The 11,919-nt window shown below is 39.3% G+C and overlaps 2 protein-coding genes and 1 long non-coding RNA gene across 5 annotated transcripts in view; 2 read left to right on the top strand and 1 right to left on the bottom strand.

Annotated features, from left to right (window-relative positions):
* Window positions 1-1,139: 1,139 nt before the first annotated feature.
* Window positions 1,140-2,128, bottom strand: mrps33 (mitochondrial ribosomal protein S33). The gene is made up of 3 exons (XM_027002167.2): window positions 1,920-2,128; window positions 1,537-1,753; window positions 1,140-1,456 (listed from the first exon to the last, which is right to left on the bottom strand). The coding sequence occupies exons 1-3, from the start codon at window positions 2,014-2,016 to the stop codon at window positions 1,351-1,353; spliced, it is 420 nt and encodes a 139-aa protein (XP_026857968.2). The 5' UTR covers window positions 2,017-2,128; the 3' UTR covers window positions 1,140-1,350.
* Window positions 2,129-2,252: 124 nt separating this feature from the next.
* LOC113572515 lies at window positions 2,253-4,251 on the top strand. Its single transcript, XR_003410121.2, has 3 exons — window positions 2,253-2,396; window positions 3,901-4,037; window positions 4,211-4,251. It is a non-coding gene; the product is annotated as an uncharacterized LOC113572515 (long non-coding RNA).
* Window positions 4,252-6,297: 2,046 nt separating this feature from the next.
* Window positions 6,298-11,919, top strand: part of tmem178b (transmembrane protein 178B) — a 66,280-nt gene continuing 60,658 nt past the window's right edge. The window contains exons 1-2 of one of the 3 annotated variants that reach the window (XM_035528032.1): window positions 6,298-6,378; window positions 8,789-9,477. In XM_035528032.1, coding sequence (XP_035383925.1) covers window positions 9,096-9,477 — 382 coding nt within the window. In that variant the 5' untranslated portion in view covers window positions 6,298-6,378; window positions 8,789-9,095. Of the gene's footprint in view, window positions 6,379-7,584; window positions 7,685-7,755; window positions 8,054-8,788; window positions 9,478-11,919 lie in introns of those variants that run through there. The other 2 variants (XM_027002227.2, XM_027002225.2) reach the window with 2 other exon arrangements.

The raw sequence follows: 11,919 nt of genomic DNA, 5'->3' as shown, positions 1-11,919 counted from the left end.
CTACTCGCGTTTTTTTTAAAAAACTGCTATAAAAGTTATACATCTGTTCAAATTTTCTTTACTTGCATGGTACATTTTTAATAATTGTCCTCTTGTAAATCAAACTATGGGGAGTACTACTAAGTAAGCAGTACACCCGAAACCTTACTGGCGTGCAGACTTTAAGCTATATTGAGGACAATAACAACAATGATATTAGTTCGATTATTGAATTAAATTATTAGCTCTAAGGCAACAGCTGAGAGGACAGGTCAAAACATCTAGGAATGGTGAGTTAGCTGCAGGGCAGGAATATGATAAACGGAGTAAATTGACCAGACGCTTTGGTTTTCATTCCCTTGGCCAGTGCACAGCCAGCACTAACTTGTGCATGCTTGGGATCAGTCAACATGTTCTACTTGATCTCATTTTTGTAATACAGCAAGGCTTTAAAAAAGCAAAAACACACTGGATAAGCATCTGGTACTTCACCACAGGTAATTTAAAGCCTACAATGAACCACTCTTCCTTAGAACAAAGCAATACCTGATAGGTTAAAATATGAGCACTCCTTACCACGTTCTTTAAGCACAAACAGATTAAGCATAGTAATTAAAGCATTATTTAATACTTAGATTAAATATGGTAAAAATTTAAATTAAGATTTCTTATTATTGGACTAGGTTTGCCCATGTTACACCATAAATAGCCATTTATATATGCCTATATAGTACAAAGAAATCAACAGCTAGGTAGAAAGTTATGTTGTGTAGAAAACACAAAATGGCTAAAAATGCTATCAAAAGGAGTGTCCTGCAAGATGTTTACCTATTTTGTAGTTATTCTAAATCCTGCAGTAGCGATTTTCTTCCCCTTAGAATGAGACCTGTAAAGTCTGACTTGTTTTTATAAATAAAAATATGCTTTTATTACATGCTAAGCATTTCTTCCCTTCACCGGTATAAAATTAAAACAATTAAGGCTTAAAAATGATAGTGACATAGGGTGAAGATCTTAGCCCAAGTGGTCAAGATCTTTCTAAACTTGCACCCTCAACTTAGGTTACATCAGGATCACTGCTAACCTGCAAACATGAGAGAACTACTGACAAGTAGTAGGAAACTAGCTCCTACTGATCAGATCAATTGGCAAGTACAAACTTGAATGATAGTGAATATTTAATCCAAAAAAGATACAAGCCAAGGATAATTAAAATCTTCAGACACATGTACTGAACATGTACAGAGAATTCAGCAACACAGAAGTCACTACATTCAAAAGGAATGTGCTGCAATCCATTTCCATACAGTTCATCTTCCAGATGGCTGACGTTTTCTCCTATGAAAAGGTCCTTGTATACTAGGATTTTGCCTATTTCTTCTTTAATGCTCTCTTTCCTTCTCCTTTCTTGGGTTTTCCTTTCCCACGCAGCTTCTTGAGACGTCGCATTTCGTCCTTGAAGTCTTCATGCTCATCTCTACAGCAAAACAGGGCATGCGTCAATATCACCACTAATCACCTATATCATCACAACGTCACTTAAGTAACACAGCGTACCTGAACAGTCCCATGAATCGAAGCTTCTGTGCTAAGGAATAGTAAATATTGTGCTGGGGATACCAGTCATACACCTCCTTCCTCTGGGCCAAGGGGGGCTCTTTAAACAGCTGCACCACCTTCATGGATTTGGAATCCGTAGTACGCACAACGTCTCCAAATATGCGTGCACTAAGTCGCGCCATGCGACTGGCGTAATTTGACAAATTAGCCATGACTAGATAATGAGAAGATGTTTATGTTAGTTTATACTGAGGTCGGGGGTCATACATTATATTCTATCCAAGTGTAATTTAGCATCGAGCATCTATAACGTTGGTTAAATTTACAACAACGTGAGGGTCATTCAGACTGTCCGCTGGCCGAAAGACAAAATGGCTTACCTTTCACCGAAACCACGAAAGTCACTCCGAAACTTAAAAAAAACCAAATTGACAAATGAAACAATTTTACAGTAAAAGCATAATACTGCGTGATCATACAGCTATGTTACGCTCGTAGAAAGACTTACTAATTGCTAAATTAACTTAACAAGAGGCAAGCTAATCGTCCTGCATGCTAAAACATGTGAGCTGCGCAAGCGCCCGTGGGTGCTTCTGATTGGTGAATTGGCGACCAAAAACTTCCTCTATTTTTTTTAAATAACCAAAGCTTGTCAGTGAGAGCTCAAGATGTGGCATTAATCTACCATCTTTTTTGAAATCCGATAAATCGACTAAAATTTCTTAGTGTCGCGAGAGGGACGGGATATTCATTCCCATTGTGCAGACAAGTCAGTTACAATAATTTCTACAAGATTCTCAGGTTTTCATCAAACATTATCAGTCCCTTTAATCTGCACTGATCCGTGAGCGCATGAGGTAATTTTTATGATTACTAAAATGTTAAGATAATTTGAGTATAAACTACAATTTTACTAATGAGCTGACTTAAAGAAATACAACTGAAATACAATTGGTTCAGGTGTGTGCCGCTAGAAGTCATAACTGTTTGCAACGTAAACCCAGAAATGAAAACAATAACCGCGAGATGCATTAATTAAATAAAAGAAAGGTCTATGCTCCATCTTTCTCCCTCTTTGCTGTAATCTTGCCAAATCAGCCCTTTCTGGAATGATCCTATTTCTAAAATCCCAAACACTGTATATATTTGTTAGATATTTCCTCGATATTGTGTTATATCTGAGTATGTACAGTATGTATTTAACTCATTTTGAAAGCGATCACAAATTTTTAAGTTTGCAAAAAAACAAAAAAAACAAAACAAAACAAAAAAATGCTTGTCAAGATTTGAGCCTGGCCTGGGGAACGTTAAAAATCTTTCACTATCATCTTTCCATCCTTCTCTGTGTTTCGTGGAGATTTGTGTGGGTCTACCACACAGCTGGACGTTTATTATTTAATATATTGCGGTTAATTTGTTTACTTAAAGTATTAGTCTAATAGCCTAACGTTTTATGTAATAATTAAGCCTATCTGATGACGTCATGAAAAAGTACGTCTTTGTATTGACTCCGTGAATCCCACAGGCTCCGAACGTAGTTCCGAATTGATTTCGTCAAAAAACAAACAAACAAACAAACAAACAAACAAACAACAACAAAAAAAACCAACCCTCAGCCTTCAAACCTTTAGCTACAATTTTCACATTAGACACATCACATCACATTCAATGATCATATTTATAATGACCAAAATATCATTAACTGACTCTGTAACTAATAACCCCTACAAGCAAATAATTTGTTTGGAGAAAGCGTCTTTCAACATAAAAAGACTAAATTGCTCTCTCCATAGTATTCCTATGTAATCTGTCTGACTTGCCAAGTCTAAACTATAGGACTGCAGAACCGTTTTCTCCGTCTCACGGACACCGGACATTGGAACGTTCACCGACCTTTATCTAAGTGGTAATGTCATGAAGCTGAATACACGAGACTGCGTGGCGGCCAGCGTGTACAAAGTGCTGTGAGACTTCAGCTCGACTCCTTTCTATGGTTAACAAAATATGATGCCAAGATGTACAAAACCATCACTGTTGATGTTTACGTTACTGTGCATTTAATAACCCCAACTGGCGCTCAGAGGCAGAACGGTTTATTGTTGTTATACGTGATCCAATTGTTTAGGCTCTTACCACCCAGGGCTATGTAATATATCTTAGTAAAGGTTACAAAATATGTTACACTGTCATAACCAGTGGACCTATTGTTATCGAAGATCAGCAGATATACTAAAATTTAAAACAGTTACATTGTAATACCCCTATCAACAAGGAAGTTCGTAAAGCTAAAATCTAGATGAAGTAGACTTTAGATAAATTACACAGCCCTTCAGCCCAGTTGACTATCTCGGGAACTTGCAGGTTAAGCCCACGAGTCTGCAATTCCGGAGAACCGAAAATCCAGGCACCTGTCCATCCATCAATCCGTCCATCCATCCATCCATCCATTCATCCGTCCTTTCATCAGCTGGTTTCACAAGAATAAGACAACAGCTATGGTATATGCAATGCAAAATATGATGTGTTGTTTGCAGATACAGTTATACACAAATTATATATGCCCAACAAAGAGTTTAATTTAAAAAATGCCGTGTGTTTAAGTCATGGGCTACTGAGATATTGAGATCTGGCACATTTTTAAACTTTTGTCATGTGTTTGTTTATCCACTAGATGGGGATATGCCCATGAAATCAAAATCCGCCTAAACTAATATTAATACAAAACTGATAGATGTCGCTTCTCATTGGTAAGTGAATCACGTTTTTCGTCCTCCCACAGAGGATGTATCTATTAACACAATTCTGGGGATAAAAAAAAAAGAAAAAGAAACCGCATCCAAGATAACGCATCCTTACACCGCACAAGACAAATTGCTCTGGTGTATCTGCTGCAGTTGCAGATTACATTGTCTGGCACCCCAAAGTGCTACAAATAAGTTCCAGCCTTGCCGGAAATATAATTAAAATCTGGCTGTCAAGCTGTCATTCATACTGTCCTAAAGAAAATTACTGTTGCATACTCAGAATTCAGTGTAAAGTGGAAAAATAAAAACTGTCCAGGTGGCTTGGGAGTGATGGTGGACAGACAGACAAACAATGAAACCTTGGAAGGTAAAGATTAGAAGAATGTTCTGTACTCCTTTTTAACTGCCACACTAAATATATAACTATTTTATCACCCTATGTGGAATAACAATATTCTACCATTCCAGCTATAATATTCTGACACTCTAGTTCTCTTCGAGGTAAATAAGCAGTCTTGCTGCTTTAAAGTCAAGTAATACAAATTTGTCCTCTCTCCTCTGAGAGAGTAAAATCACAAAGACATGACAACTGTCACTGATATGACATTTTTTTACATTATGTGAAAAATGCTCATTCATTGTGCCACTGAATATCCTTAAAACTTTTAAAGGCATTCAGTTCAGTAAACTTTACTGGTCCGGTTGCATTATTTAAGTGCTGGGCATACTCAAAGATTTATTATAAGTTTGACAAATTTGTATGGAGAAAAGAAAAAACAACAGCTAAAGGTTGTGAATGGGATGTAAATAATGTAAATAAACCTCTCTTCCATTGAGACACATTTGAAGATATCTCCCTTTGGATCATCTAGCCCCATACCCAAAGGGCCCTCTTTCAGACAAAGTGAGGTGGTTGGACTTGGCCATCATCATGGTGTCAAGTATGTTCTCAGGGTGGACCCAGTAACAACTGGCCAACTCTGTGGCATGAATTCAGGATGGCATGAAGTGCACATCCAGGCTGTCTTTGCATGATGATGGAAGGACAAGTTTCTTCTTGGGCTGCCATCTCTTGCAAGTGATCAGGAACCACTGGCATGAGGAGAGACTCTAGGTAACTGAAGCATATAAGTAAGCTGCTTGAGTATCATAAATGGACAATTGAATAGAGAAGAGTGTTGGGTTTTTTTGGGTTTTTTTTTTTGGTAACTGGAGATTGATATTCTGGGGAGGACAGTCATATTTGACATCCTGGGCCAGTATTTTAATGATTCTCTGTGGTATTGATTTGCTTGCTGTCTGGTCCTTCACATGGTTCATTGTAGCTGTCATGTGCTTACCAAAATTTCTAACTATTGTGGAACCACTCAGATACTACTGGTATGTCCTGACTGATCAGTTTCCAGAAGAATATTTTGGTAGATGCACTAGACAAGGGTTAGTCCTGATAAAGAGTTATCAAGTGAATTCAGGGTAACCTGCATCAAACTCACTATCTGTCACTGCAGTAGCTGCACTAAAAATGATCTCCTGGTTTAGTTGCCACATTTGGCCGAATTGATGTCTGCCATCCCCAACCTCTCTATAGAGTAACACCAAACATGTGAGTTAAGTTTTAGTATTCTGTCAGTGATGGTATCCTTAGATGTGAATCAAAACCTTGGTGTTTTGAAACATGGGTATTCAGTCTGAGTACTGGCATCATACAGTACACCTTTAAAAAAGAAGTTCACCTCCACGTGGATTGTGGTGTTGCCTCCAGAGATTGTGAGTATAAACACATGAATCCAAGGACAATGAGAGATAGATAAGGGTTTTAATTTACCTGCTGGCAGGTGTCAAGGTATCTTAGCCTCGGGAGAGAGTGTGAGGATGTAGCCATGTATGTCACTGTTCATGGGAGGCTACCTGTATGGGGCAGAGATGAGCTGGTGCATACAAATGGTCTGGGGCAGTTGGGAGTTCGTGTAAGAGGATGTGTGCAGCCAGATGATAAGCCATGCTGCAGGAGCCTGTGAGTTTTTCCACTGGTCTGGAGTCTGTGCCACCTGACTGCAGTATTTCTTGAAAATAGAAAATGGGAGCAACCAAGAAGGTAAGCATTTTCCTTGGACCCTGGGAAGACTTAGATCAGAACAAACCAATTGTAGAAGCTTGCATGAAGAACATCATGAATGTCTGTTTGTCTTTCAATAACAGATGTTTCAGAGTTGGCCACTTGCGATTCTGCCCTCACATGGTGGATATGTTCTTACAGGGATGGGAAATACACCATAGTGTGTAATATTAGCATGTTATTGATGCAGGCTATTATGAAACACTGCACATAATTGCTTTAACAGGTGTTTTTAAACAACAAAGTGTTGAATGCTTCTAGAAGGTGAGACCCGGTGTTGAAGCTTGTGTGCCAGTGCAAATTTACCAGCATTGAAAATAACTAAGTCTGCATCAGATTTAATAGATTTTATTCTGTGGCACTGTGGCTGTTTATTCTGCATTGTGGCTAGTAATTACCTTTAAAATTACAATGATCTATCAGAGTAAACTCGATACATGCAGTAGCAAAATGTGTTCAGAATTGTCATTCCATATAAAGACATTTAAGTCAAAATACTGTATGAGCATGTGAAACTCTCAAAACAGTCTATAGTGGCTGCAAAGTAAGGCAAATTAATAAGTGCAGTGGTGTGATGTCCATAACATAACCATTCATAAAGTTCACATAAACTTTCTTATGAACAAATGCTGAAAGTTTGCGCTATGTGCGCATGTTTCATGTTTACCATTCTTAAGAGTGACATTACAAGTGATTTTAAAATAAATAAACCACTTAAAAGTGAAAATAATTTGAAAGTAACTATCTGAAGTTATAAATAACTTGCATGATTTGAAATTAGATGTGAAATTAGGATGACATTACAGATGTTTGGTTGCCATAAAGTAGTGAAACAGCTACAAAATAACTTGAATAATTTTAAAACTCTACTGATAGATTTCCTATACGGCAGGAAAGCCTGGAGTTACAGTTGGCATTAAAATAATTTCTGAATGGTATTAAAAACATTAGCCTAACCCATAGATACGCTGACACACCATTTCAGTATCTGACAGATGACTACTAGACTAATAAATTATTGAGCAATACACTGCAAGAAGATATACTGCAAGATGTGGACGGTACAATAGATGCATAATGGATCTGTTGTGGGGAGAGGAATTTGCTTAGTCGTATCCTATCACCGCACGTTAAACTGCAATATAGGCTAACGCCTTGTCTGGACAGCAACCTGAGCATGAAGCAGCTACGTGTATAGGTTCTCCTCCGATGAGAGATGTGACTGGAAAATACTACAACTGTCTGCCTGGTTCAGAGCCATAAGCGGCACTATTCCTTTAAGAAGGTGCGTTAATAAACAATGAACGTCTTCCATTGACAGCATGACATCACCGCTGTATTTTCTGGAGACAGAAACATGCACAGAGAATGTCGAGGCCATATTAGTCTATCCGCGGAGTCTGCAGCAGCCGACTTGTAATACATAGGCCTATAAATATATGTATAATTTTTCGGATTTTTTTCCACGAGGTTTTTGGAGATGTTGCGTCTGATAACAATTAACCTACGTGTTTGAGTGTGTTGCGTTGTCCAAGATTTACACTGATATCACGTTTCGTTCAGCTTTACACTATACATTACATTATAGTGGACCGATAAGGAATTAGGGAAATGGCCTGAACCCATAGCTCGGGACCAGAATTATTACTGGACGGTGAGTAGGAACGACTGCGATGAATCAATAGCCTAACTACTAGAAATCAGGCCCGTTGATTTTTGATGTGTGTGCAAGCGCTGAAAAACGCACGCTTTTCTTATGCCCAAGCATTCCTTTACAGTAGTCTGCAAAACGTTTTTATTTAATGAATGGAGATCTACGTAGACGTATAAAATGTTAATGATTCCCTTGAATTCCCTGTGTTCATCTTAGCTTACATTTACAATGAAAACCCGTTGTCTTGTTGATCTATCTTAGCCTTACGGAAATAATCAAAACACGAGAAAAACAATAATTGCTTACAACTCTGATACTGTCTACAGTAAGAAGATCAGAGTCCACGTAACGATACAGTAGCCTGCTACTCGGGAGCAAAGATGCGGTGTGTCATAGATGTGAAGGGGTGGGGTGTATGGGCACACCGACAACAAAACATTTAATTAATTATGCGAAACCCTTTTTTTTTCTTTTTCAAAACATTTATCATCACACCATAGTGCGATTATGCTGTTATTTGTATTATTATTTCATTTAATTACACTGGTATAGGTATAGCATGTGTTCAATTTGTTTGTTGTATATATGTAAATATAAAAGCTAATAGAATGTTCTCGTACATGTTTGAAAATTCTGTGGTCGTCTGACTTTTCCCCCTTAATAGAACAAACGTGTTCATGGACAGGCTTTAGTGCTCTAAATCCCTTACCCCCTCCCCTGTCTTGTTTCATTCAGACGAATTACAAGGACTACGGATGGACATTAAAGCCGGGATACGATAGGAATCTTTTCTTTCGTCAGGCAGCCGCACAACCGCTTCAGTTCCCTACACTTCTCTGCGCAAGAAAAACAAATTCCGGAGCACCGACGAATATCAGTCATTTCTGTCCGTGTATTTAGGGTAGACTGCATCCTACTTCCCCGATGATGGTCTTGCTATTGGTACCGCGAGGTGATGTAAGCTGAACAAGTCGATGCGTGTGCACGCCAAGGAGCTGTCCGAGCTGTTTGTGGTGCTGATGCGGCTTTGAGGAATGCGAGTATGGCTGCCGGAAAGTTACTACTCTACGCCGGTCTTTCTCTTTCCCTGTGTGCGCTTGGTATGTTGGCTGTGGCTATCTGCTCTGACCACTGGTACGAAACGGATGCCCGAAGGTACCGGGAACGGTGCCGAAGTTTCTCTAGTCGCCGGAAAGACCCGGGCTTTATTTACATTCCCAACAACAGCCTCCCGCTGCGCGCTAGCCGCTCGCGTCTGGACCGCTGGGAAGAAAAGCTCCTCCTGGCCCGAAATCGACGGCAGCTGTTCGCCATGAGCGCCGCGGACGAGTGCAGCAGGCAGTATAATTCCACTAACATGGGTCTGTGGAGCAAATGTCACCGTCTTGGATTCGACCAAGATATCGAGGACCGCATTCGGAAAGGTAAGGCTTACTGTGATGCTGTGTTTGGTTGTAATTTACACTCGTCATTTAGAAAGCCTTAAATTATTTTTATTGTAAACTGACAGTGTTTTAGCAATTAAGCATTTAGGGTTGCCTTGTCTGTTGTGTAAGTAGTTCACAAAATACTAAATTGCAGTTGATGTAACTTTCACTGCGTTGCACTGTATGTGTGAGCTACCTGAGCTATTACGACGTCGACCTAAACCTTTAACATAACTGACGTAAGCGCTTACGAGGCCATTTATGGTGACTCTGAGACTGACAGATAACAAGACAAGGTAGTCTACCGTTTTCATTTTTATACCGTGTAGCCAGGCAAAATCTTGGGGTTAAGCAAGGTTATCCTGCTGAGTAAATATCATTCTCCTGACAAGGTTAATTAACTTCCCACACCCAGAGTTCCCACATATTTTGCATGTACATTGGTTGGTTCTTCTGGTCACATTACTCTACCACTATAGTTACTAACAGCAGCATGCATTGGTTATATATTCATCATAATAAAACTGAACAGGCCAAAGTATGGCCTGTGGGATGCTCCTCTATAAAAAATCAGCATGCCAAGATGACACGGCCAGTTCTCACAAACAACAGACAACATTGCCAAAGCTACCCTCCGGCTCTGTCTGCCAAGGTGAACATGTTTTTATCTGCAGGTGGCAGCACAAAATGGACTCTGTGAATCTCTCTCTCTCTCTCTCTCTCTCTCTCTCTCACACACACACACACACACACACACACACACACACACACACACACATTTAAAAACACAAAGCACATAAACAAGTGTGTATGTGCAGGATTATGTAATTGGTTATCTGTGGTGAGGAGGCATCGACTTTCTTGTCGTTGGGTATGCTACAAGACTGCATAGCACGAGCTGCTTGTGTTCTGTTTGATCAGCAAATGCTCTTCTCCTCTCACATGGGGTCCCTGTCAGCTACATTCAGAATCTCACACCATGATTGGCAGTCTAATTCAGGCACATCACCATCATTTCAAACCACATACTCGACGGTGAAACAAACAATATTTGACCAAGTTGTACTGTATATATGTCAGTTACAATGTACATTATGTAGTATAATTTGTAAGTCAGAATCTGTTGCAATATGTGCATTGTAGAGGTAACTAGCTGTCAGACACTGCTTGAAATGTGATGAAAATACATCAGTGTATGTGGGGGGTGTTGAATGTGTGTAAGTGACTGGTGCCTGGCAGAATTTCATTATATGTTATTATCCTGACAAGCGATAGGTCTTGAAATCTGCTGACTATACTCAACTTAGCAATGTCCTTACCCATAAGAAATTCTGTTCCTCTGATCCTACACTGCAAAAAAATTCTGTGGGGTGGGGGGTCAATGAGTGATAGATGAGGCAGAGAAATAGCAGGGGAGAGTGGACTAATGAACAGTGAATGCATTGAATAACATGAAGAGGTTTAAAAAAGAGGTTCATATTTTACATGAGTGAAAAATGAAGGCGCATTAAGAGGGATTCTGCTTATCCATCACTGTTTATTAGTCCTTACAATTTGTACCATCAGAAGCCAATACCAAATACCAATACTCTCTTTCATAAAGCCAGTAAGTTATTATAAGAAACAGAGTTAGTCAACACTGTAGCATAACAGAATAAAACAATGTCACATTTATAAAAGCACCAGTTAGAAGTGACCTTTATTTGAAATATTGAGATTCTTCATCCTGCACTGCCCCTATGAAGGAAGTTATAGAATCATTCAGAAAGAGTAAATAAACACAATCATAATCAGGTTTTGTTGGCCAAGTATGTTTGCACATAGAAATATTTTGTCTTTGATTACACGGCAGAATTTGCAATTATGTAAGCATCCATTCCTAAATCTTCCACACACAAAATAAATTAAGAATATTAATAACATTAGGAAAATTCAGACTAGTCAGTAGTTATCACTCTAGATGTATGTGCAGGTAATGTATTGATATTGGGATAATGGTAGAAGGAAAAAATAGCTGATAAATGAGTAAAAGGGAAATGATGACAGTGAGTAACTGTGATGGATAGGGAAAAGAAGAAGGTAAAGGTACAGGGGAAATGATGCACGAGGTACGGGCATCTGGAAGAGACTGAAAAAGAGAAAAAAAGAAAGAGAGAAATCATGCAGGGAAAGCCAACCCCTTACATCGTCCACCATCTGTCCCCAGTTCCCCGCAGGAAACCCATCAGGAGATGATGAAGACATTTAGACCATAGAGCTCAATCACAGGGAGCAAGAGCCAGAGTGCGAGACAGTCAACCCCCTACCTAAACCACATAGCCTGTCCTCTAATCTAATGCATGAGACAGAAGACAGACAGAAAGGAGAGTGAGAGAGAGAGAGAGAGAGAGAGAGAGAGAGGAGAATAGTTAGATGAGATGAGGATAGGATTACCTTCCA

This window comes from Electrophorus electricus, chromosome 7, assembly GCF_013358815.1.
Source record: "Electrophorus electricus isolate fEleEle1 chromosome 7, fEleEle1.pri, whole genome shotgun sequence".
NCBI classification, from domain to species: Eukaryota; Metazoa; Chordata; class Actinopteri; order Gymnotiformes; family Gymnotidae; genus Electrophorus; species Electrophorus electricus.
This window is presented reverse-complemented; position numbering and strand designations above follow the sequence as displayed.